The 25,964-nt window shown below is 49.1% G+C and overlaps 1 protein-coding gene across 1 annotated transcript in view; it reads right to left on the bottom strand.

Moving 5' to 3' along the window:
• Positions 1–581: 581 nt before the first annotated feature.
• C3 (complement C3) overlaps positions 582–25,964 on the bottom strand; it is a 33,443-nt gene continuing 8,060 nt past the window's right edge. The window contains exons 18-41 of the mRNA XM_032394706.1: positions 23,014–23,122; positions 22,652–22,737; positions 17,506–17,648; positions 17,198–17,410; positions 14,648–14,714; positions 14,464–14,550; positions 13,503–13,706; positions 12,943–13,018; positions 12,488–12,647; positions 11,478–11,576; positions 8,812–8,968; positions 7,159–7,322; positions 6,213–6,371; positions 6,013–6,072; positions 5,799–5,889; positions 5,628–5,679; positions 4,099–4,186; positions 3,908–3,997; positions 2,477–2,582; positions 2,193–2,282; positions 1,943–2,023; positions 1,106–1,189; positions 863–998; positions 582–766 (exon numbers count right to left, since the gene is read on the bottom strand). Of these exons, the coding sequence (XP_032250597.1) occupies positions 625–766; positions 863–998; positions 1,106–1,189; positions 1,943–2,023; positions 2,193–2,282; positions 2,477–2,582; positions 3,908–3,997; positions 4,099–4,186; positions 5,628–5,679; positions 5,799–5,889; positions 6,013–6,072; positions 6,213–6,371; positions 7,159–7,322; positions 8,812–8,968; positions 11,478–11,576; positions 12,488–12,647; positions 12,943–13,018; positions 13,503–13,706; positions 14,464–14,550; positions 14,648–14,714; positions 17,198–17,410; positions 17,506–17,648; positions 22,652–22,737; positions 23,014–23,122 (2,744 nt within the window). The 3' untranslated portion in view covers positions 582–624. The remainder of the gene's footprint in view (positions 767–862; positions 999–1,105; positions 1,190–1,942; positions 2,024–2,192; positions 2,283–2,476; positions 2,583–3,907; positions 3,998–4,098; positions 4,187–5,627; positions 5,680–5,798; positions 5,890–6,012; positions 6,073–6,212; positions 6,372–7,158; positions 7,323–8,811; positions 8,969–11,477; positions 11,577–12,487; positions 12,648–12,942; positions 13,019–13,502; positions 13,707–14,463; positions 14,551–14,647; positions 14,715–17,197; positions 17,411–17,505; positions 17,649–22,651; positions 22,738–23,013; positions 23,123–25,964) is intronic.

The following is a 25,964-nucleotide window of genomic DNA, read 5'->3' on the forward strand; positions in this document are numbered from 1 at the left end:
TGCAGGCGAGGTAGCAAACGGAGTTGCGCGTGAGCCGCAGGTGAGGGGCAAAAAGGGATGAAGGTGAGAACAGGTGAGGATGCAGGTGGGGAGGCAGGTGGAAAGAAAGATAGGGGAGCATATGGGTAAGAGAATTGGTAAAGATACAGGCAAGCCTGCAGTTGGAGATGTAGGCGTGGGCCAGGTGAGAATGCCAAAAATGCAAGTGGATACAATCCAGGGGGTAGGTGGGACAGCAGGTAAAGATTCAGGTGACAGTATTGGTAAGAACGCAGGTGAGCATGCGGTCAGGGGGCAGGTAAGCAAGGGGTGAAAGGGCAGTGAGTTGCTGGTGAGAATCCACAGAAGGTTGAGGCTGAGGGGCAGGGGAGATGCAGGTGCAGGTGAGGCAGGCGCATGCTCCCTGGGCGAGGAAGGACACCCTGCAGGTGGACTGCAGGAGGGAAGCAAGCGGGAACCAGGTGTGGCTTCAGGATGGAGCCGAGTTGCTGGTGAGGCAGGGGGGCGGGGGGGGGGCGGCGGGGGGTGGTATCCCAGCTGCCTCTTTCCCTCTCAAAGACCTTCCCACATGGGGAGACACATGACATATAACTGCGGCTTTATTGTGGGGACCGTGGGGAGGGGTCAGTTGGGACAGCCAAAGACGATCATGTCCTCAGCGAAGCTGGCCAATTCTTGGCACTGTTTCTCATTCTCCTCATCTTGGCATTCTTCGGCCTGAGGCCACAGCTCCACCCATGTGTCCTTCCCGATGATGTAGCTGATGCTGGAGGGGGGGACGGGGGGAGGCAGGAAAGTCAGGGGCAAGGCCGGGGAAGGGCAGGCAGGGGTGACCCTGGGCAGGCACCGGGCTGGCACTCACTTGGGTTTCTCTCCCCACAGGTCGGAGGAGACGCCCCACATTAGGTAGTATTTCCCCTCCTGCAGCTTCAAGGCTTCTCTGCACTTGATGTGGCTGATGAACCTGCGCTCCTGGGCAACCCGCACCTCATCGGAGCCTGGAGGGGAGGCCGAGGGGAGCTGAGCCGGAAGGCGGCAGGAGGGAACCGGCAGGGAACCCGGAAGAAGGGGGGCAGAAAGGCGGAAGACAGAGTGCAGGGCTGACCTGATTTGATGATCTGCTCGATGACCATGATGTAGTCGTCGAAGTCGTCCGAGGGCTCCTTCCTGAGGAGCCTGGTCTTGTACACTGCGGGGGCGGGGGGGGGAGGGCGATGGGGGTCACCCTCCCCTGCAAGTGCACCTGGGCACATGGCACCCCCCCCGCCCCTGCCCACGCAGATACATGCAGGATCACAGCCAGTCCCGAGACAGTCCCTGGCCCCCAGCAACCCACCCGCCACACACGATCCTACACATGGCCCACCCACAACGACCACGCCTCCTCCCGTCCACAGTCGTAGGCACGACCACGCCTCCTCCCGTCCACAGTCGTAGGCACGACCACGCCTCCTCGCGTCCACAGTCGTAGGCACGACCACGCGTCCTCCCCTCCACAGTCATAGGCACGACCACGCGTCCTCCCCTCCAGTCATAGGCACGACCACGCCTCCTCCCGTCCACAGTCGTAGGCACGACCACGCTTCCTCCCGTCCACAGTCGTAGGCACGACCACGCCTCCTCCCGTCCACAGTCACCCGCAGCCACTGTCTCACATCTCCGCGGCTCAGCACAACTACAACCTCGCAGTCGCTCACACCACCCGGCGTACGACCACATCCACTTGTACCCTTGCACACACCCAGCCCGCTCATTACCACGGTTCCCATGCAATCACGGCCCCTCACAACACATTTACACACACACACACACGTCGCCCGCACCCACGACCACACACAGCCAGTCCTACACGCAACCACGACCATAACACAGTCACATGCACACCCACAGCCACACACACACTGTTGCTCACACACGCTCCGGTGTGCATGAACCCACTTACCGTAGTCTATGCCGGGCTCACAGGCCTTCTCCAGCCGGTACCCGTGGGTGACCTTGTCCACCTGGTGCATGAAGCAGTTTTCTGTGGGGTGGATGAGTGGGGGGCATGGTTATAGCCCACGTCTCATCCAGGGCCCCCCACTCCTGGGCCTGTCCCTCTGCATGTGGGCTTTCAGAGCCCCTTGGGTCACCGCCAATGGGAGGAGGGTCCGGTGGGTGTGGCCACCCCTTCCCCGCCCCTTTGCGCCCACCCTCAGCACAGCGGCACATGTCCTGGTGGCAGAGCTTGCTCAGCAACCCGTCTTCCTTCTCTGGGTGGTAGAAACGGACGCAATTCTCATCTGTGGGCAGAGTGGTGCGGAATGGTCAGAGGGCTAGGGCCTTCAGCCCAGAGAGCCGGGGGGGGGGGTGCTCAGATTCCCAACTCCAGTCCCTCAGACCTGGAGATGGCAGGTCCCCAACCCTGGGACCCTCAGACCCCCACCTTTCAGATCCCTGGGACCCTCAAACCCCAGCTCCTAGGTCGGCTGCTCACCCAGGTTGTAATAGGAGTACACCTTGACTGATCCAGGCTGGATCAGCCCCACATTAAAGTACTGGTGCACTTTGAAGGATAGACAGTCCTCGTGGTTATGCGAGATCTGTGGGGAAGGAGGAGGCCGGTCAGTGGGACGACATGGAAGGGAACCTAGCATGGTTAACGATACTGAGTTGTATATTTACAAGTTGCTTGGACGCCTGGGTGGCTCACTTGGTTAAGTGTCTGCCTTCTGCTCGGGTCATGATCTCAGGGTCCTGGGATCGAGCCCCACATCAGGCCCCCTGCTCAGCAGGAAGCCTGCTTCTCCCTCTCCTCCCCACTTGTGCTCCCTCTCACTATCTCTGTCTCTTTCAAATAAATAAATAAAATCTCAAAAAAAACCCTATGTGAGGTAATGGATGTGTTAAGTAACTTTATTATGGTGATCATTTCCCAATATATGCATACATCGAATCATTACGTTATACACCTTAAACTTACACAATGTTATGTCAGTCACATCTCATTAAAGCTGAAAAAATAAAGAAAGAGAGAGAGAAAAAAAGAAATAGATATACATATGTATGTGTATGTGATAGGTGTATTTGGAGGAAAAGGCTAACAGTGAATTTGGGTAGAACTATGGAACTGTGTTCTATTGCTCTGCAATTTCCCTGTAAGGTTGGGATTATATAAAAATTTAAATGTACAAAGATTAAAATACAAGAAAATGTCAATGCTCATCTCCTGCACAATCCTCTTTTCTTCTAGAAAGAATGGGCCCAGCAGACGACTCTAAGAGCCTAGGAATTGGAGCCCCAAGATAGAAGGCACGTGGATCCCTGAGTGACTGTGTGGAGCAGAAGACCCTTTCCTTAACCTCCCACACCAACTGGACTTGGCATGAGTGAGAAACACAAGTGTCCTGTGTTGGGATCCCCATATATTCTTGGGAGTTTTATTATAGTAGCTAGTGTTACTTATGCTGACTAATATGGGGTGAGGGGCATGGGACTTAGCAGGAAGAATATGAGGAAAGCAAAGAGGGAAGACATAAGTAGGGGAGAGGAGGAAGCTCAAGTCAGGTTGGAGATGCAAAGAGTGAGAGTTCAGATGGAGAGCTAAGAAGAAGGGAGAGAAATGCCAGGGGATGGGGAGCAGGGGAAATCCTTGTTCACCACTGAGCACCTGATTTTTTAAACCAAAGTAGCTCTTTTCAGTGGTTGTTTTAAGACTCTGATGGGAAGAAGTTGGAGGAAGCAAGCATAAACTGAGGTTGGAACATGAGTGGTCAGAAGGTAGGGATGACCTGGGTAGACCACCTCATTCCACCTGCCCCTTCCTCCACCACCCAACAGCAGGGACCCCATCTCTCCTAGCCTGGGCCTGGCCTGACCCAGAGGAAGGCCAGCCAGGTAGAGGTCAGGTCCCCATTGGAAGCCTTACCTTGTCCAGGTAGATGATGAGGGTGTTCTTATTGGAGAAGGCCTTATTCAGCTCGTACTTAGAGATGTATTTCTCGACACCACTGTTCAACTGGGGAAAGGTAGGACTTGTGAAAATCCTCCTTAGTCTTCTTCCAGACCCCAGGGTTCTTCCCACTGATTCTGGCCCTCAAACCCATAAGCCCTTCATACCTCGTTGAGGTCACTAAGGTCAGGAGAAAAGCCAGTCATCATGGATATATCCAGGATCGACATGGTAGCATCCTGGTCTCCTAGGTACCTGAACGGGGCAGAGAAAGGGCAGTTGGGTTCCAGGGTGGGGTCAGCCCTGGGGGTCAGTTCCTGGACAAGGGGGTCTGATCAGAGACTGAGGTTCCTGGTTCCCACATAGCAGCACAGAGGGATATTAGATTTTAGGAAACATTCCCCAAAGGGAATAATGGAAAGGCAGTATAATGGTCAAGGAGACTAATAGCTCAGGCTCTAGAGCCCAATTGCATGGGTTCAAATCCCAGCTCTATATGACATCTGATGAGTCACTTGACCTCTCCATGCCTCAGTTCTTCTAGAAAATAAAGGCAAGAAAATGTTACCACGGTCTAGCTCAATAATACCGGGGTATAGTAATCACAATTGCATAAAGTACAAATCTTGTTTCTAGCTCTTCAGTCCACCAATCACTGTGCAAATAACAGATGCACATCATAGTCAATGACCAATCACATCACTTCTTCCAAAAGTCTGTCGGTGCCAGGGCATTGAGCAGCCATTATTCAGTTCATGCACTGATAGCAAGGCGTGTGGTTGTGTTAATTCCTTATCTCCCAGTGGATCAACCCACCTGACGTTTTGTAAAAATGAGTCATTGAAAGAGGGAACTAGCCAACAAAGATGAAAGCGCGGCAGGGAAATGAAGACTGGTAACGCTGGAAGTAAAATTTGAATAGCACATAAATGGAGTTAGAGAATAAACGGCGGGCTGTGGGAATGTCGCCCCTGCTGCCATTTGAGAGGGTGGCTATGCAGCGGGAGGAACCTGGGGAAGGCGAGCCCATCAACATAAACGAGAATGGCTGTGACCAAAGGATGCAGCTGTCCCAGGGGAAATGGTGCCGGCAGAAATGCCTCCATAACTCTTGGCCGCTCAAAGGATTAAGTGTTGGAAGCTGACCTAACTCAGAAGGGAATGTGACAATTCACTATGTCATAAGAAAGACGCCTGCTTTATCCATATCCTCAGTTATACAAAGAAGAGGAAGGAGGCGCTTTCGAGCCACAGTACTTTCGATGAGTGTTTTACAAGGGAGGAAAAAAAAAATCACTTGCATCTGAACGTTCTGATGTTTTCCTTTACAGCATACTAAACAAATACTCGTCGTACTGTCATTTTCATTTCTCTATACCTTTATAACTGGCAGTATGAGAGTTTTTGATGTTGTGATAAAACATTTTAAAGGTCATGGAACAATTGTAACTTCCCCGACTGATTGTTGAGATTGCTCGCACAGCCTCAGCCTACGTGGCCACTGCTAGTCTCGGACTTAGCCATGCACAGTGAGGACTGTGCCTGTGGCATCCACCTCCTGGGGGGACTTAAGACAATACCAGATGCACAATGCAGTCTTGCAAAGAATTAGGTACCACAGATATTATTTGTGAGAAGTCTTGTTATAGACAGAGGAATGGCCAAGATGACCCCCCAGTGAGCCATCATCACTTACCTGGTACAGATGTTAAGGATCATGGTGCTCTTGGCGTCCTGAGGCTTCTTGACTAGAAACACAGAAGACAGAAAAATGGGAGGGGTGTCCCTGGGTCCCAATTAAGGAGGGGGGCAGACATTAGAATGGGGTTGGGGGAAGGGTAACAGGTAGGGTCTTTACTCCCTTTACCGTTTTCAAGGGCTCGTTGAATGTCAACCCTGAGGTCAAACTTCTGGCAGGAGGCTTGGCCTTTGAGCTTGGCATAGTACATTGTCACCACCTGGTGAAATAGTGGGGGTGATGAAGTGTCAGCCCACTTGAGTTGAGAAGGAGAGGGTCCCTCTGGGGCAGAGGGGTTGAGAGAAAGTGGTGGGCCAAGCAGGTGTGTGTTTCTGTTCCTTACCGACAAGGTGCCTTCTCCTTTTCCTTTAGCTATTACTTCGAAATTCTCATTTCTCTTGGTCTGCAGGGAGAGAGAAGTGAGGATGTTGGGAACCAAGCCTTCTCCTGGCTGCAACAATCATCTGCTCTCCCTCCTGCCTCTGGCAAACCCTGGCTGGTGTGGAGGGTGACAGCAAGGAGGGTTTGGCTAGGCAGATGTACCTCTTCGGACCGCAGGAGGCTAGCAGATTCCCAGAGGATGAGGTGCTTGATGACAGAGTTTCGGCTGGGCAGTTTGATGGACACCTCCAGGTTCAGGTCCTTGTGGGTAGGGACATCCTTCTGGTATTGGGCCAAGGCTTGGAATACCATGAAGGTGGCCTAGAACCCATGAGAGGGGAAGAGACTGAGATCAGAGGGAGGGGGCACTGAGACTGTAGCCTAGGACCCCCCCCCTACTGCCCCCCAGAGAGGGTAAGGATGAGATTGGGGGTTGTTAGGCACCAAGGACGTGCTCTAGATTCTTCAAGGGACAGAGGCTTAGACCAGAGTTTGGAGACACTAAGAACATGTCTCGAATCCACCAGAAATTGTAGGCGTAAGACTGAGGCTGTAGCAACACTGAGAATGTGGCCCAGATTCATCCAGAGGAGAGTCTAAGACAAGAGTTTGGAGTCACTGAGAATGTGTTTAGAACCCACTTGTGAAAAAAGAATGAAGTTGGAGCCTGGGGTCACTGAACATATGATCTAGAATCCAAAAGGGATACGGAGAATATGACTGACAGCTCGCCAGAAAGAAAGGGGGTCAAACTGGAGTCTGAGGTTTTTGAAACCATGGCCTAGAACCCACCAGGAAGAGAAAGGCTGGGAGTCTGGTGGAGCTGAGAACCTGGTCTAGAACCCACAGGAGGACGAGCTAGCATGGAGCCTGGTGGAGCTGAGAACCTGGTCTAGATACCAGGAGGCTCAGAACATAGCTTGGGGCATTGAGAATGTAGTCTAGAACCCACAGGTGTGTTCACAACTGAAAAAGCCTGATCTCTTAAATCCACTCCAGCCACTCTGGCTTGTGGGACAGAAGGACTGTCCCTCTTGGTCTCAGCGTCTTCTCTGGGAGGCCAGAGGACGTAGGCATGCAGGGGCCTGGGGGATATGGGGTCACTTACCTGGGTGGAGCCATAGCCACCCCCGTAGTATCTCTGCTCATTGAGCCAGCGCACGACAGGAGGTACAAAGTCAAAGTCTTTGAGCAGCAGCAGGGCCAAGAGGGCGTAGGATGTGGCTTCCACACTGTAGAGCTTCTGGCCAGGTTCCTCCCAGCGCTCCCTGTCTGCGGAGAGAACCCCCCCAGCCCCCATGCTCACTGCTCTGTCTAGCCTGGAGATGGCTCAGAGAAAGCTCAGAAGAAGACTCCCCCTAGACTTCTTGGTGTTCAAGTATCCTGGCTGACATCCAAGGCCCTCAATCTGCTGGCTCCTGCCTCACTCTCTTTTCTCATTAACCTTCACTCGTCCACTTAAGTTCTCAACTGTAGCCCCACTGATCTACCGGAGATTCCCTAAACTTTCCATGCTCATTCTTATTTCTGAGTCTTTTGAAATTCTGTTTCCTCTACTTGGAGCACCTTGTCTCCACTACTCCTGTTAATCCCATCCTGTACAATCTGGCTTCAAAGGCACCCCAAGACTGGGTGAAACCCCTGCCCTTCCTTCTGTCTCTCAAAACATCCTGTGCTCTCCTGTGCCAGCATTATGATGCTCTATAGCAATCTGTTAACTCATTTCTTTCCTCAACTGGAGTGTGAGGACATGATGGCAGGGGCTAGACTGTATTCACCGTGATGTCCCAAGTGCCTAAGAAAGTACTTATGGCAGAGATTGTCATGAGGAACCATTCCCTCCTCTTCCTGGGCACACAGCTGGACTACATCTCCCACATATCTTTGCAGGCAGGTATGGCCACAGGACGGAGCTCTGGACAATGGAGTGGGCACGGGCAATGACAGGGGTCCCTTCCATGCCTGGTCTACCTCCCTTGCACAATCCTCCTGACTCTTTCCCCTTCTGCTTGGATGGAGTGGATTCCAAGGACCTGGAGTGGCAGAGCCATGAAAAGAAAGAGCCTGGGATCTGGGCATCAATGTATGGAGGAGATCCATCCATGAACAAGAAACTTCTATTGTGATAAACCACCTCAGTATATGTTACATCATATTTCTTCACATATGTTCCATCAGTCAGTGCAAACTTGGTATAGATCATCACTGGAACCAATGATTAAGTGCTCACTAGGTGTTAGGCACTGTGCTAAATTGCCTATGGCATTATCTCACCTAATCCTAATGACTCTTGAGATAATGATAATATTAGGACAATAGCAGTGATAGAGCTCTTACTGGGTGCTAGACCTTCTACCTGCATTACTCATTCAATCTTCACAACCACCCTATGTATCATCTTAAGATGAGGTCCAGAGAGGTTCAGTGGCTTGTACAAAGCCACACAGTGAGAATATGGCAGAGTGGGATTTGAATTTGGCTCTGTCTGATATCAGAGCCCACGTCCTTGGTCCTGGGTCATAGCAAGTGCTCAACACACGCTTGTTGAATGAAGGATGCAATGGACCTTATGGTGTAGCTTACAATGAGGGCATCTCACACCTCCGAGCCATCCACCCAGCATGGCTTAGCACCATCCAGTCCAGCTCAACTTGAAGCTGCCCATCCCAGCGCCGCTTAGAGCCACGCATGCCAGCTCAAGATGACCGCCCCTAAACCCCAGTCATGCATTCCTCTTTTACCTCCCCAGGCTGCCCCTCACCTTTGGCTGTGCTCAGAAATTTTCTGAGGAGGTTTCCCTCCAGCTTGCCTAGCTGGGCGAGGGCATAGCCAGCAATGGCCACCGAATATGATCCCTGCAGGTTCTCGTAGTGGGCTGCAAGATATTGTCCTGCCTTATTGATGCTGCCCGGCAGGCTCTATAAGAAAGAGGATTGAGTACTTTGGTAAGGTGAACATTACTGCCACAGAGAGCTGGTAAGGATCACACAAGCACCACTTCCTGGGTACCAGGATGGTTTCTGTCCTTGGGACATTTCCCCCCCACCCCGCCATGGGTTCTCAAGACATTTTAGCCACCGTGAGCTGCCTTGTTGCTGAATACCTAAGATGTGCCTGGGACAATTTATATACCCAATGGTGTACTGGTAGCTATTTAAGCTCTCCAGTGTGTGTGTTTGGGGGTAGGGGAGGAGGGCGGCTGGTTTATAGATTGCCAGTTACTGTGACGTAAATACTCCCACTATGGCCAATTTCAAGCTACCACCATAATGTCCTTGAACATGGAGTGGAGGGCGCCTGGGTGGCTCAGTTGGTTAAGCGACTGCCTTCGGCTCAGGTCATGATCCTGGAGTCCCGGGATCGAGTCCCGCATCGGGCTCCCTGCTCGGCAGGGAGTCTGCTTCTCTCTCTGACCCTCCTCCCTCTCATGCTCTCTGTCTCTCATTCTCTCTCTCAAATAAATAAATAAAATCTTTAAAAAAAAAAAAAAAAAAAAAAGAACACGGAGTGGAGAAGAGATGTCCCAGATTGGCACTTGTGAGCTAGTAGGAATGATTCAGCACCCTGCTGGGAATGCCTCTTGTCTAATCATCAGCTTCATAGCTAACACTTACTATATGCCAGTCTATTTTTATCATCATCCCTACTGCACAGATGAGAATACTGAGACCCAGAGAGATGAGGGGTGGAGGAAGACATGATCTGTAGTGTTCGTGGATTTTTATGGTGTAAATACTACCATGGCCAATTTCAAACTACCGCTGTGGAGGCAGTGAATGCAGAGTTGGGAAGAGGTGGGCAGTAGCACAGTCTTAGATAGTATTTTCCACCATATAGGTGCGTAAACAACCTTGAGATGGATAGATTTATTGTACATAATGAAAGATGATAGAACAATTAGGAAGTGATGAGTTTTGAGTGTGTTTTTCACCTTTGTTTTTAATGTTTAATGCATAGTCTAATTTACTTAAATGTAAGTTTATATAATTTAATTTTTTTTTAAGATTTTATTTATTTTTTCGAGAGAGTGAATGAGAGAGAAAGAGAGAGCACAGGAGCAGAGGGAGAGGGAGTGGGAGAAGCAGGCTCCCCGCTGAGCAGGGAGCCCAAATGTGGCTGTGTTGTAGTAGAAACTAATCCTTTTGCCTGCCCAGCTTCCTCTCCTTCATCTACTTTTGACTTTTGTAGGAACTTTTCTCTTTCATTCACCCGCCACAGTGGAAGCGGCCATATTTGCCCAATAAGACCTACTTCCTGGCTTCAGCTGATTGGCCCAGGTGTGATCACCTGACCACGGTCAAGCCAATCAGAACCATTCCCTGGGAATCTGATAGCCTTGGTCTGGCTCTTTCCCCAAAGAAGGCAGTCAGCCTTCTGCCAGGCTGGGTGGGTGGCAGAGAAAGAGGAATTATCGGGCTCAGAAAGGCCTGGGTTCCTTTTAGGCACTAAAGATAATAGCCCCTCCCCTCCATCTCTTTTCTGGGTTCCAACTAAGGGAGAAGCAGCTGGCTGAGGTGAGATCCTGGGGTTCCCAACTTGGTAAGCTAAAAGGTCAAACAAACCACTCTTAAAATCCCAGGACAAAGCAGATGGAGCAATTACAGAGACTCTCAGGAGCCCATCTTTCTAAGTTTCTCTGCTTCAGAACCAAAATTAGAGGAAAAGGAGATAGCCGTAAGACAACATTTTTAATCATTCCCCTTTTAGGGTCATGGGCTCCTTTGAAAATTTCCTAAAAGAGGGACGTCTGGGTGGCTTCGTCAGTTAGGCGCTTGAGTCTTGATTTCGGCTCAGGTCATGATCTCAGGGTCATGAGATGGAGCCCTGCATGGGGCTCTATGCTCAGGAGGGAGTCTGCTTGAGATTCTCTCCCTCTCCCTCTCCCCCTCTCCCCATGCTCTGTCTCTCAAGTAAATAAATAAATCTTAAAAAAGAAAAAGAAAATTTCCTAAAAAGATCCCCCAGACTAAAAAAATAGTCTTGATGTTTTCTTAGCTCTGTGTTGTGAGTTTTCTTTAGGGAAGCAGCAAAGATACAATGCACTGATCAGGTAGGAGTGATGTGGAAAACAGGCTGAGGGGGCTTTTGTTGACATTGGCTAAAACTCTCTGAAAATGGTAAAGCAGGCAGAAAGGACCTGCTCTTTCATCTCTTTGTGTCTCAGTTTCCTCTTCTGTAAACTGGGGATAATAAGAGTAGCCCCCCTCTTGGGCTCTTACAAAGATTACGGGACTCAACCATGTGAAGCTCTTAGATGAGCATCTTAGTTAATTACCCCCCAAATGTTGGGTATTATTATGGCCGCTGTGGTGGCTGTTACTGCACTGGGGAGGACTGAGAATCACCCAAATGCAACACCCCACCCTCCAAGGTGGATGAGCCCTAGGTAGGGGAGGGAAGAAGAAGAAGAGGATGGCAGACACTTACGTTGACCTGTCCTTCACAAATATCTTCAGCCTCTTTCAGTGCAATGAGAACAAAGGCTGTGAGGGACGCCTCCTTCTCCTTAGAATGCCGCACGCCACCCTAGAGTAGGAAGCAGGAAACAAGGATAGGGTCACCAGTGTGTTCCCATTTGGTGACCAATCCCCTTGTAGGGTCAGTAGGTCAAGGCAGGGCTGAGTCTCTCCCCAGTGTTTCCTTAGGACGGGCACTCTCTTCAGTATCCATTCATTCAGCAGATGTTGCTGGTGCTGTGGATAAGATGGTGGGGAAGAACCAGACACTAGCCCAACCCTCATGGAGCTTTCCATATAGTAGGGGAGACAGACATGAACCAACTAGTTCACCAAAAGATTTTATCATTACTTACAGACTGATGAGTGCTGTTCAAGAGACATGGATGTGGCAGTGAGAATGGACAGTGGGAGTGTGACTCAGTTGGGGAGATCAGGAAAGATGTCGCTGGGGGATGATGGGTTAGCATGCCAGGCAGTGGGAAGAGCATGTGCAAAGGCCCTGTGCCAGGAGAGAGCATTAGGCTCCTAGAAGTACAAATGGAGTGTGGATGGGGGTAGGGGGACAGCTGTTAAGACTGGACGCCTGAAAGGTCAGACTAAGGCAGTGATTCTCTAACTTATGCATGTATCGGGTGTGTGTGTGTGTGTGTGTGTGTGTGTGTGTGTAGGCCCTGCTCCTAAAGTTTCTGATTCCATGCATCTAGAGTCCAGCCTGAGGACATGCATTACTAACAGGTTTGCAGGTGATGCTGATGCTGCTGGCATGGGGATCCCGTTTGGAGAACCACAGCTCTGAGGGGTTCTAGGTTTATTTTCAGAGCGAAGAGGGAGGAACTTTGGTTTTGCACTAGACTCTGAAGGTCTCTGGTCTTTGCGTTGGAAGAGCAACGCTCCCAGCAAAGGGGTAGTTTTTCTCCTGTCTATCCTGTGACTTCCGGGCGCCCCTTCCTCAGCCTGCCCTGAATCCCTGCCTCTTACAATCATCTCTTCGTGAATCACTGGCCCATCCTCGTTGAAGATCCCGTCGGGCTTCTGCTTCTCTATGATCAGCCATTTGACCGCCCCGCAGAGGACCTGGGAGTCGATGGCGATGAGGTTGGCGGCCAGAGCGAAGACCTTGACCACGTAGGCTGTCAGCCTGAGGGCGGGCACAGAGCGTGAGCCAATCGCCTCCGGGATCCAGAGACTGCCATTCCAGCAAACCAATGAGCAGAGAGGGGCGGGGCCTGACAGGGCTGGCCCAGCCTCCCCACCCAAGTGCCGACCCAGCCTAGCCGCAGGAGGCGCTTGATGACCGCAGGCCACTCGGCAGCCCGCAGTGGGCGCCTCGCCTCTGTGGGCAGAGGACCAGAGCTGGGCTCAGGGCTGCGTGGACGAGGCCCGCCGGGACCACCCCAGGCCGCCCTGCTCTGTGGGATGCAAGGATGACTCACCAGGTGCTGGACGCCCGGCCCGGGAAGGCAGCGAAGGCCGAGTTGCCTTGTCTGAAGGCTAGCTGCTGGGTGTACCCTGCAGGGAAGCGAGAAGTGTCGCCCGAGGAGCAGGGGCTGAGTGGAGGGGGTGGCTGGCATGGGTATGCCAGCAAGGGGAGGGGCTTGGGGGACAGAGGTTCAGAGAGGAAAGAGGGGGCTCAGGGCGGAGTAGGGAAGTCTGGCGGGGAGGGGGAGGACCTTCTAAAGGGGGAAGGGACTCAGGGCGGGGCGATCAGAGAGGAAGGGGGACGGATTTCTCAGAGGAGAGGGGTTCAGAGAGGGGAAGGTTCTCAAGGGGGTTCAGGGCAACGGGGCCTCAGTGAGAGACGGAGCTCCCTAGGGCTCAGAGGGGCCCAGGGTCTCAGAGAGGGGAAAGGTCGGGGGGAGGTCTTTCAGAAGAAGGGATCCAGAGAGGGGAGGGGCTTTGCGGAGGGGCGGGGCCTGAAAGGGGGCAGGGTTTCCGGGAGGACACAGCTCGGGGAGGGGGCTGGGAGGGGGGCGGGTCTCCAAGGCAGGCGCACCCTTCTTGATGAGCTCCAAGGCCTCCTGCCGCTTCTCCAGGCCGAACCTCTCCCACTGCTCGGTTTGGTCCAGGTAATGCACCGAGATGACAGTGGGCGTCATGCCGATCATGTTTTGCTCCCCGCAGCCCGACGGGGTCACGATGAGGTGCTTCAGACGTTCCCCGTCGATGGCGTCCTCTGCCATCTGAGCCACCGGGGTCCCTGCAGCCGGGCGGGAGGACCGCGCTCAAGCACCGTGGGGGTGGGCTGAGGAGGGTTGGGGCTGCGACCAGCGATCCCAGGCTCCAACCAGCCAGTGCCAGAGAGGCCCGGGGCAGTTGGGGGCTGAGGAGGATGTGATCGAAGGGAGCAGCACGCTGAGTGGACGAGGCAAGGGCAGGGGGGTCTACACTTGTAGGGAAGGGGGGCTTGTGCTTCACGGGAGAACTCTGGTCCCTGAGTCCTCTCGTTACACCAGTGGCAAATTAATTCTGGTAACAATCGTCATGAATACTTAGATCGTGCTTAATGCTGTTTGCCAAGCGCTGTTCTAGAGAACCTCATCTAGTATCTCATTTAATCCTCTCAACAACCCTTTGGTATAGGAACTGTTATTCGCTCCCATCACAGATGAGGAAACCAAGGGTCTCTCCCCCAAAACCTTACTGCTTGCAAGGTGCCTTTCCAGCAACTTCTTTTCCCTTCTTCTTGCTCCAGTCCTCCATCCCAGGCATTTAAGTTCCAAAACCTCCTGCTCTTGAACTATACTGTTTCTCATTTAAACTTCTTTATCTGCAAAAGCTATTTGCTGAACTAAATACTGCCTGGAGCCTTCTATAAAACAGATCAAGGAGGTGGCCAGCTGTCCCAATGGAAGTGGAGAGGGGAGGCACAGTAGTGAATATCCTCGGAATTAGGGGGAGCTGGGTCCCCCTTCTCCAGGGTTGTGCCTTCCTGGGTCAGAGCCAGTGGTGGTCACCTTGCAGGAGGATCCTGGTCTCAGAATCTGTGTCTGGGACTTGGTCGCTCAGGTCTGCCGCACGGACCTTCACTTGCTGCTCTCCCCCTGTCGGCGGAACAGGAGAGAAGGATGGCAACAGCCCTCTCCCACCAGGTCCTGCATCGCCACCCAGACCTCAGCCCGTCTGCTGTGGCTGACTCACCTTGGCCCTTCTCTTCTGGATTCAGTGTGTGGATGGCCACAGTCTTGTTGACTCTGATTCCCTCGGGCTGAACCGTGTTGGGATGGGGGTGGGGGTGGGGAGGTCGGGTGAATAAAGGAACAGACACACACAACTGGTCAGCAAAGACACTGTCCTTCTGGGGATTACGTAGCATAGGGACAATGGCATCACCTATCCCAGCTGTGTGACCAGGAGTCAGTTACTTAACTTCTCTGTGCCTCAGCTTCCTCCCTTCAAAAGAGGAAGCAATACAAACATCTACTTCATATGGTTGTCCTGGGCATTAATAACAAAATTATACATTGCTAGCAAAATAACAAACCCTTTTGAAAGCTTCCTCCGTGCGAAGGTGCTTTCTTTGCTCTCTGGGGTTAATTTACCTTTGCAACAAACCCGGTCGGGGGAGTACCACTATTATAACTCCCATCTCAAAGGTGGGATACACAGAAAGGTGAAGTCACTTGCCCAACGTCACAGAGCTGGTAGAAGAGAGCCGGGGTTTAACAGTGCAGTCTGTTTTTTTTGGGGGGGGGGGAGGCAGTCAGGCTAAATGACCCAAGAAAGTCTGTGTTTTTAATTCAGTGCCTTTCAAACATCTCTAGAACAAAAGAATGTGCATAAGGTACTCAGCACGATGCCTGGCACACAGTAAATACTCAGTTAAAATAGGGGCTGTCTTAGTATCAGAGTCCCAACTGATGCTCTCCTGTGTCTACAGAAAGACCTCCATGGTGGACTGCAGCTGTTTATGCCTAGGCTGATAGGCTGGTAGGCTGATAATAATGCCCAAATTTTCCTTTGGAGACTGAGTCTCCTCCAATGGCATGCTGGTAAATATCTGACACCCAGCTCTCCAGGAAGAAAAGATCCTCCATTGTAGCGCTGCTAATTTACGTGCTGTGAATATCTCCTCCATGGCAGACTTCAAGCTACCAGCATCAGAGAGTGCAGAATTGGGAAGTTGTGGGCACACTGGCTCTCGGGCATGGGACCATGCAGGCTCTAAACACCCTGCTAGGTTTTCATCCCATCAGTGCCACACTGAGCCATGCTGGGGCCCCAGGCAAAAGGGGTAATAAGAAATGTGCCCCTAGGGGCCCCTGGCTGGCGCAGTGGGGAGAGCATGTGACTCCTGAGCTAGGGATTGTGAGTTCCAGCTTACTAAAAAAAAAAAAAAAAAAAAAAAGAACTTAAAAAAAGTGCTCCTAGATATGTATTTTTATGTATGTTTTAATGGTTAATTATATTCCAGAACATTAAAGTAGTTGGAAAAAAAAATGAGTTTGGGTGCACCTGGCTGGCCTGGTCGGTAGGTAGGGCGTGTGACTCTTGATCTCAGGGTTGTAAGTTCAAGTCCCATGTTGGGTGTAGAGATCACTTAAAAATAAAAACTTTTTAAAAAAAGAATAGGAGTTTGGTTCCATTAAAGTCAGGAAAGAAGAATTATATTGGTTTGGGTATAAATAAGACATTTCACTATAAAATAGCACTGTCAGTTTTAAAGCATTTGCTTTTCAGTGTTTCAATATTTTTTCAATGACTTTAACATTTTTTGGGGAAAATTAACCATTAATCAGTTTTAACCATTAAAAAAAGACACATATATGGGGGCCACATTTTCCCTGTAGCTTCAGGGAAGCTCAATATGGCTTGAGCTGGTACTGTCAGATCCTCTCTGTTTAAAACTTTGATCTTTTGTTCATCACAGATTTTTTTTGGTATTAATTTTGAATCCTTACAACATTGTATTAAAATACTGTCGCTCTTATTTATGGTCTCACATATTCCTTGAAAATATTAATAAGAGATGATAGGAGGCTTTTATTTTTATTAATGACTTGATCTCCTATTATATTTGCGAATGTTCGTCACTGTAGGAAAGAGTAGAAATGTAACTGTTAACATATATCCTAAGGGTGAAAATCATACTTAAAACTAGAAGTTCTTGTGTTCTCACATTGTATGTTACTGCTTTCTAAAATTTGTTTTGTGTGGGGCGCCTGGGTGGCTCAGTCGGTTAAACGTCTGCCTTCAGCTCAGGTCATGATCCCAAAGTCCTGGGATCGAGCCCTGTGTCAGGCTCTCTGCTCAGCGGGGAGCCTCCTTCTCCTTCTCCCTCTGCCTCCCTCTCTGCTTACTTGTGCTCTCTCTCTCTGTCAAATAAGTAAATAACATCTTTAAAAAATTTTTGTTTTGTGAAACATGTTTTCTCAAGATTTTTAAAATCAAAAGAAAACTCCTATATACTGAAATGTGTCAAAAATATCATATTTGATATTAAAATACATTTTCATTTAAAAACGTATCACTGGTTTTTATGACTGGGTTTTTTGGTGCCCCCTAAAAGTCCTCACTCACTTACCCTAATCCCGGCCCTGCTTCCAAACTTGTAGGACTCCTCAATTTCCTAAGCTGGACACTGGACGCTCTTAGTGTCTCAGAGTTTGGATCTCCAACCTGGATTGACAGCAGGAGGAGACAGGAGACTCTCCTGAAGGACAAGGGGCAGCAGGTGCCCCAAGGACTCACCACGACCTTCAAGGTCTTCTTGACACCATCGCTGATGAAATGCCTGTAAACAGCGGCCTTGACCTCCACCTCATGTAGGCCGACCTTCAAAGGCACAATGACGTAAGGCACGGCCACTGAGGACTTGGCTGGGACTTCTACAGTCTGCTGGTAGCGCTTCTTGGAGGTGGCCATGCTGCAGAAAGCTGGGTTGTAGAGCAGTTCCACCTTGACCTGTCAGGGGAGAGAGAATCAGTCAGGGGCATGTGCCACGGATCCCCCACCCCCACCAAGCTCTCCATCATGCCTCTGCCGCCCCAGGGACCCACCTTGAGCTCCCCCACTTCCTGGTAATTGTAGAGCACGGCTCGGATCTCCACCTGCTCATTGCGCACGACAGAGTAGGGTAGCCGCAGGTCAATGAAGAAGTCTTGCATCACTGTGACCTCATAGGGGTCAGCCACGCAGATCCCTGCCCGGGAGAGGAGTGTCAAGGGAAGGAGGCGGACGGTGTCTCAGTGCTTACCCCTGCCTGCAGGAGCTGTGCCAAGCTCAGCCTGTGTTTGTAGAAGCCCCCAGACTAAACAGCTTCGGTGATACATTTGCCGATGGTGGTGGCATGGCAGTTGGACATTGCTGTGATGGGACGATTTCCATTTTCTTTCGTGGTTTTATTCATAGGTATGTGTGCAGGTGGGAGGAACTCAAGCATAACTGAGGGGTCCATATCTGTGCTCTCCAAAATGGTAGCCTGAGCTCCATGTGGTCACTGGGCACTTGGAATGTGGCTAGCTCCAGTGGGAACCGGATTCCTACTTTTATTTCATTTCACTTCACTCAGATTTAAACTTAAAAACTGATGTTCATCGTGAATATACTACAACCCCTTGAATTGTACACTTTCAAAGGGTGACTTTTATGGTATGTGTATTATACCTCAATTTAGAAAATGATGCCTGATTCAGTGATTGGAAAACTTTTTAACGTATGTTTGGAATAACTTGGATAGGCCAATCTACCTTTTCAGCTGTACATTTTACAAATCCTAAAATACAGATCAAAGTATTTCCAATGAAAGGCTAGGGGCACCTGGCTGGCTCAGTCAGGGAAGCGTGTGACTCTTGATCTCGGGGTTGTGAGTTTGAGCCCCACGTTGGGTGAAGAGATGACGTAAGAGTAGAAATAAAATCTTAAAAAAAAAAAAAAGGCTAGCACCCTAATTGGGATGCTCTGCAGGTATAAAATACGTGCTAGATTTCAAAGGCTTAGTACAAACAGAAGTAAAATATATCATTCATAATTTTGAGATGTTAATAGGTTATTCTTAAGTATTAACATATTTATCCTTGTAACATTATTAGTGTGACAGTGGTTTGTGGATGTTTACAAAATGTTGAAAGAATAAAAAATGTTGAAAGAATAATATTTTGAATATATTTGGTTAAGGAAAATATATAATAAAATTGATTTCATCTACTCCTTTTCTTTTCTTTTCTTTTTCAAGTAGGCTCCATGCCCAGCGTGGGGCTTGAACTCACGACCCTGAGATCAAGAGTCACACGCTCTATGAACTGAGCCAGCCAGGCGCCCCTCACTATTCCTTTTTTATGGCGCTACCAGAAAATTTGAAATGACACAAAGCTTGCATTGTATTTCCGATGGACAGGGCCTATCTACAGGGAGTGAAAATGATGCCAGAAACAATGGTTATTTGCGATACAACGATTACTGCATTAAATTCAAGCAAAGGGTTGATGCAAGGAAATTTGCAAAAACATTGTATTGAAAATAATGTCACGCTAAAAAAATAAAACAAATAAAAATAATGTTACACTAAGAAATCTATTAAGATTTTTTTTTTCTTATTCTTCAGTGGTGAAAAAAATTATCAGAGGCTGGAACGAAATCCTTATTTCTTAACCTATGGTCATTTATTCATCGCCCTTGGGGTGTCTGCTCTAGTCACGGAGCTATTTACCATTTCTTATCTACTATTTGTTTTTACATTAAAAAAAAAAAAAAGTTTATTTTTTAGTCATCTCTACACCCAGTCTGGGGCTTGAACTCACAACCCCGAGATCAAGAGTGGCACCCTCCACCGACTGAGCCAGCCAGACGCCTCTATTTTGACGTTTTTAAACTCAAATTTAATTTACTATGGTGTGTGAAAAGCCAGGTTTTGCACCACAAATAGGAGGTTCCCTCAAGGAAAGCAAAACGGTTTTGTTCAATACTGGTTAGCTGGTGCAAAAAGCTGCACCTGCTCCCCTCTCCTTGCTGATCGAAGTTGTTCAACAAGAGCAGGAGAGACGAAGGCGTGCTTGCCCCAGACTGAGCTCTTCCCTTCGGACAAGATGGAAGGACTTCTGACACACGATCTGTGTTACTTTTAAGGCAGTGAAACATGTCGTTACAGGTTTGTCCAAACCCTTAGAAGGTACAACACTGTTGTGGAGCCCTAAGCTATTGGCTGCAGTTAATAATAATGTGCCCAGGGGCGCCTGGGTGGCTCAGTCGGTGAAGCGTCCGACTCTTGGTTTCTGCTCAGGTCATGATCTCAGGGTCATGAGATCGAGCCCCCACATCGGGCTTCCCGTTCAGCGGGGAGTCTACATCAGGATTCTCTCTCTCCCTCTGCCCCTCCTCCCACTCTCTCTCTCTCTCTAATAAATCTTTTTTTTTTAATTTATTTTTATTTTTTTTATTTTTTTTAAAAGATTTTATTTATTTATTTGAGAGAGAGAGAATGAGAGAGAGCACATGAGAGGGGGGAGGGTCAGAGGGAGAAGCAGACTCCCCGCCGAGCAGGGAGCCCGATGTGGGACTCGATCCAGGGACTCCAGGATCATGACCTGAGCCGAAGGCAGTCGCTTAACCAACTGAGCCACCCAGGCGCCCTCTAATAAATCTTAAACAAACAAAAAATAATGTATTCATTTGGGCCCATCAATTGTAGCAAATGTACCACCCTAATGCAAATAGGGGTTAAGAATGGGAACTGAGGGGAATGGAGGGGTGTGTGGCAACTCTCTGTGCTTTTTTGCCCAATTGTTTCTATAAACTTAAAACTGTTTTTAAAAAAAATCTATTAATTAAAAAAAAAAAAAAAGACTGACTTCTGGTGGCATGATTTGTGGGATTTGAGGAAGTGTCCATGCATCTCTGAAAGGCATTTACCCTTTGGTCTCTAAAATATGATTGGCTCCAATAATAACTCACACACATCGGACAGTTATAACATGCCAGGCACCATTGTAAGGGCTTCCTGTGTGTTAGTTCATAAAATCCTCCCAAAACCACTGTGAGTAGGTACTATTTCTATTGTGCCCATTTTATGGATGAGCACAGAGAGGTTGAGTAACTTGACTCAGGCCACAAAGCTCCCCAAGGGAGGACCTGGGATTTGAACCCAGGCATTTAAGCTTGGGAAGCTCTCTGCTTGTAACCCTGACTTTTGAATTCATAGTAGCTCAGGAGTCTGAAATTTCCAAGTTTCGTGGGTTACAATGCTAAAATATTTATTCTGAAGCTCTAAGATGGGGTTCCTGGAAGGTTCATCCCCCAATGATCTTGGGCAAGTCACCTTCCTTCCCTGGCTTCAGTATCCTCATTTGTAGGAGAATAATAGTACCAAGCTCGTAGGGTGGTTGTGAGCGTTGACTGAGATAATGTGTTGAGAGTTAAAATCGTGCCTGGTGAGACAATGATGTCGAGAAGCTATCACAAGGGCACGGAGAGCGGAATCCCAAAACCACAGGGCCCTGTAGGATTCCGCCCCCCATCCCACCCAGGGGACATTGGGCAACTTCTGGGGATGTTTTGGGGACATCACAACTGCGCGGGGTGTGCTACTGGGATCTAGCAGGTAGAGGCCATGAATACTGCTCAACATCCTACACTGCACAGGGCAGGGCCCTACCACAGAGAACCATCCAGCTCGGAGCCACATGAGTGGCTCTACATGAATACAGACCCCCTAGGGACCGCATTAAAATGCAGGTTCTGAGTCAGCAGGTCAGGAGAGGGGTCCAAGATTCTGAATTTCTAACAAACTCCCAGGTAAAGCACCTTTGCCAGATTGCTAGTGGTTCAGGGAACATGGTTTCAGGACAAGGATCTAAACTGTGGCTTTTGGGGCACCTGGGGGGCTCAGTTGGTTAAGGGTCTGCCTTCAGCTCAGGTCATGATCTCAGGGTCCTGGGATTGAGTCCTGCATCGGGCTCCCTGCTCAGCGGGGAACCTGCTTCTCCCTCTCCTACTTGCTGGTGCTCTCTCTACTACCGCCCTCTCTCTCTCAAATAAATAAATAAAATCTTTAAAAAATAAATAATCTGTGGCTTTCAACTTTCTTTTTTCAAGCTGCAAGAACTTCTCTTATTTAAAGGACACCTCAAAATCTTTAAAAAAAAAAATTTTAAAAAAAGATGCCTGGGTGGCTTAGTCGGTTAAGTGTCTGCCTTTGGCTCAGGTCATGATCCCAGGGTACTGGGATCGAGTCCCGCATCAGGCTCCCTGCTCAGCAGGGGGTCTGCTTCTCCCTCTGCCCCTCCCCCTGCTCTTTCTCCCTCTTGCCTCAAATTCCAGTATGGCTTGGCGTGGCCCTGGCTTCTATTTAAAATGTAGATGTTTTGTTCATCATGGATTTTTTTTTTTTTGCACTCATGTTGATTTTTAAAAAATGATTGCATGAAAAACTAATGATGTAATGTACTGTGATTAACACAACATAATAAAATAAAATAAAATAAAATAAAATGATTGCATGAAAATATTACTTATCTGGGCGCCAGAGTTTTTTGGCACCACTTAAAATTGGCGCTTAAAGTTCCTGCGTCCCTCTTCTCATCCTGCTCCCTGCACTGCTCGAGACCACCCACGTCGGGCAGGACTCCCCAGGCTCTCACAGCCGGCTCTCCGCAGTGGAGGGCCCAGGACAGCCAGGTTTCATAACCTGACCACCGATGTTCCAATCACGCATTTCATTCTGCTTCCTCTTCTACATTTTCTTAATCGCTCTACCCACCATCCTATCGACATCACCCTTTAAGGGTGTTTGTGGTTGCAAATTATCTTGTATGATACTGCAATGGTGGATATACGTCCTTATACCTTTGTTCGAGACCTATAGATTGTACAACACCAAGAGTGAACCCTAACGTCAACTATGAACTTGGGGTGATGATGCCAGGCCCGTGCTGGATGTGGGGTGCTGGTAGTCGGGCAGACTGTGCATGTGGGGAGGTGGAATGAGGGTGTGTGGGGAATCTTTGTACCTTCCCCTCAATTTTGCTGTGAGCCTAAAACTGCTCTCAAAATAAAATCTGTCTACAAAAAGCACTGACCATGTCACCCACAGAGTAGGATCTGACAGCCCTCCAGCCACCAAGAAACAGGGATCTCTCTGGATGGGGTGAGAAAATGCCAGTGGCCCTGGGGTCCCTGCCTCCCGAGGGTGGGGCCACCGCCTTCTCTCACCTTTGTCCTTCGACAAGCTCACAGCCAGAATCTCCCATGTGGTGATGGAATCTTTCAAAAACACATTCATGGTCTTCGTGGAGATTCTGGATGGGGGAGATGTGGGAGCATTAGAAGATCTGTGTCCGGGTTGTAGGGGAGCGCCGGGATGGAGGGGCCCCAAGGGAACGGTTGGAGGGGGGTGGCGGCTGGGCAAATGTGAGTAGCCCGACTCCCAATTTTTCTAGGCTGGGTTGTGGGGTTGCACAGTGACTCAAGAAAAGAGGGGGGTTGGGGTGCACGCAAGTTAAGTGGTCCAGTCTGGGGTGCTATAGGAGCTGGTCTGGGAGGTGGGTTGAAGTGGGGGGTTATCTTAGTCTTACCCATTTTTCTCGGGTTCATTGAGATTCTCTATGGTCCACAGCCAGCTCTCAGGGAACTGGCTTCGGGAAATGATGTCCTCTTCTGGTATTATCTCCTCGTCCAAGTCACCTGGGAGGTAGGGGTGGGGAGGGGAGCAATCTGGGTTTAGGACAGACCCATTTCCCCACTGTCCCTGGAGATATTTATCTCTGTATCTCTGGAGGGGTTTTTAGCAGCAAAACACACCCACGGCCATGTGATGACTTTGTGGGGGGGGGGGGGGGGGTAGGCATGTTTGCCTTTGTGACTCCTTCCTCCATAAACACACTATTAAAAATTATATTTTACAACTGTGTTGGTATAAAGGCAAAAACAATCCAGGCTGGTTAAATTATTTACCCCTCCCCCAATTTTCATAGAATTGAAAGCATTCGCTCGAGCCTCTCTCTAAGCCTGAGGGTTCCTAGGTTCCTTGCCTGCCGCATCTGATGGTGATGGTCCTGAAGCAAACAGGGGGCTCGACAGGCTCCCCAGACCTGATGGTGACCCCTGGAGAGGGGGTGGCCTTTTCAAGCCTGGCTGACACCATCAGCAAGTAGATGAAGCGGGGCCAGAATAGGGCTCAACCCTGTCTGGGCTTTCTTCAAAACATGATGGGCAGATTGTAACTTGGCTCTGGGTCTGCCAAGTAACAAAGTAGGTGAAGTCCACTGATGCCTAAATCCACCCACATTCTGAAATAACCCATCAAAGTGCCTTTCCGGTACGAACATGTAAGCAACTCTCTGTCTCACCCACAATTGGCTAAAAAAAAGTACACAATGCTAGGGGATGAAAACACCCAAGCGTGTGTAAGCCCTATGCTGGTAGATCAGATATTTTTGTCTAATTTTCCTCTTTGAGAAAGGAAGTCTGTAGTTCGCTGGAGTGGTAGGCAGCAAGCCTAGGTTAGTATATTTTGCACAGGTTGAAGGGAAAATCCTTTGTTCATGTGCGTTGGAAATCTTTGGGTCTTTTTTAGGGGTGGTGGTGAAGGGAGTGCTAGCCTTCCAGCTAAAAGAATTTAGAAATATCTGTCCACTTTGGCAATGTCTGCCTTTAAGAGGTGACTGCCTCTTAAGAGCCAAAACAATAAAGAACAACAACAACAAAAACAATAAAAATATAAGTGTGCACAAAAAAATATGTGTTACCATATAAGGAGTCCCCTACCTGCTGTCATATAGGCTAAGTAAAAATTGATCTGGGGGAAAATTTCCCTTGGCTTGAATTTTGCTGTGATCTGATAGCAAAAAGAAGTTTCCCAAAAGCGGGGCGCCTGGGTGGCTCAGTTGGTTGAGCGACTGCCTTCGGCTCAGGTCACGATCCTGGAGTCCCTGGATCGAGTCCCTGGATCGAGTCCCGCATCAGGCTCCCTGCTCGGCAGGGAGTCTGCTTCTCCCTCTGACCCTCCCCCCTCTCATGTGCTCTCTCTCTCATTCTCTCTCTCTCAAATAAATAAACAAAATCTTTAAAAAAAAAAAAAAAAAAAAAAAGAAGTTTCCCAAAAGCAACTATAAGGGAACAAAGAGGAACTTTACAATGAAGCAGCCCAGCAGACACACGGCCTAACCAAGTGATCAAGGGTCACATCGCCAACAATGGGATGAATCAAGGTCACAAGGCCCCTGATAGGATGCACTAAGAAGGCCACAATGTCTCTTTTGTGACAGTGCTGACAAAAATGCAGAAGCTGAATGTGATTATGAGGAAACATCGAGCCAACCCAAACGGCGGGACAGCCCCCCAAAGAGCTGGACATGAGTGCCGCTGCAAGATGGATGCTCTGCAGGGGTCGGGCAGATCCACGGACACTAAGGAGACCCCACCAGCAAATATGACGTCCAATTCTGGACCGGATCCTTTTCCTATAAAGGACCTAAACCCAAACCAAACCAGACCAAACCAAACCAAACCAAACCAGACCAAACCAGACCAAACCAAAGCGAAACCACTGGCGTAACTTGAATGGGGCTGGAGGGTTTGGTGGTGACAATGAGTCAACATTAATGTCCTAATTCTGGTGACTGTGCTGGGTTTTCTGGGAGAATATCTCTGCTTCTAGGAAATCTACACTGAGCTAGTTGGGAGTGGTGGGTCCTCACATGGTTCAGAGGGGAAAAAAAGTTTTTATGCCCATTTCCACTTTTTCTGTTGGAGACTCTTTAAAGAAAAAAAAAAAGAGGATTATTTTTGCTTTGATCAGGCAGCCTGCTGCTGTGAAATTTCCCCTTCTTCCTCAGTTTTTAAGCAAAGGTATTATCTTTCGTGACTTTTCATCCTGTAGTTAATAAGGTAATTTCCCTCGATTTCAAGAGCCGCTCACATGGGCCTTTGTTCTTGGAGCCCAATTTGAAGGACACAATTTCTGGTCCCCCATGAAACAGTGGGATGTGCAAAAGAAGTGTTCAAAGGGCCAATGAGAACGATCACCAGAGCAGCAAAGGCTCTGCATAAAATGGTTAAAAAGAACAATCTGGAAAGGGTGGGATGAGCTGGGAATTTGCCAAGGTGACCCTCACAAAAGGTCCCGTGCTGTTCACCGTGTGCTGTCCCTGGCTTCAGTTTCAACAACGCCCATCCTAGCAGAAAGATCTTTCCCTAATCAAGGCACATTAAAAAGCATTTTTAAAAAGGAGGGATCAGGCCTCACTGGGCTCCAAGCCTCTCAGCAAATGGCAGTTGGGCAATGTCTGTCCTCTCAGCGCCACTTTGTGCTGGAGACTGCTCTGGTCCTGCTTTAAATGCTCTTATTATAAGAGAGATTTCTCTTGGCTTTGCTTAAGATTTATTTGGCCTGAGGTGTAAAGTTTCAAGTGGGTACACGTTTTGTCTTATCCAGAACTGAATGAATGAACGAATGAATGAAAATGAAGTGACAGAGGTTGTTAGGCATTGAGTTAGGCACCTCTTTGGAAAGCACCATAAATGA

Source organism: Phoca vitulina, unplaced genomic scaffold, assembly GCF_004348235.1.
Source record: "Phoca vitulina isolate PV1807 unplaced genomic scaffold, GSC_HSeal_1.0 scaffold81, whole genome shotgun sequence".
In the NCBI taxonomy this organism is placed as follows: domain Eukaryota; kingdom Metazoa; phylum Chordata; class Mammalia; order Carnivora; family Phocidae; genus Phoca; species Phoca vitulina.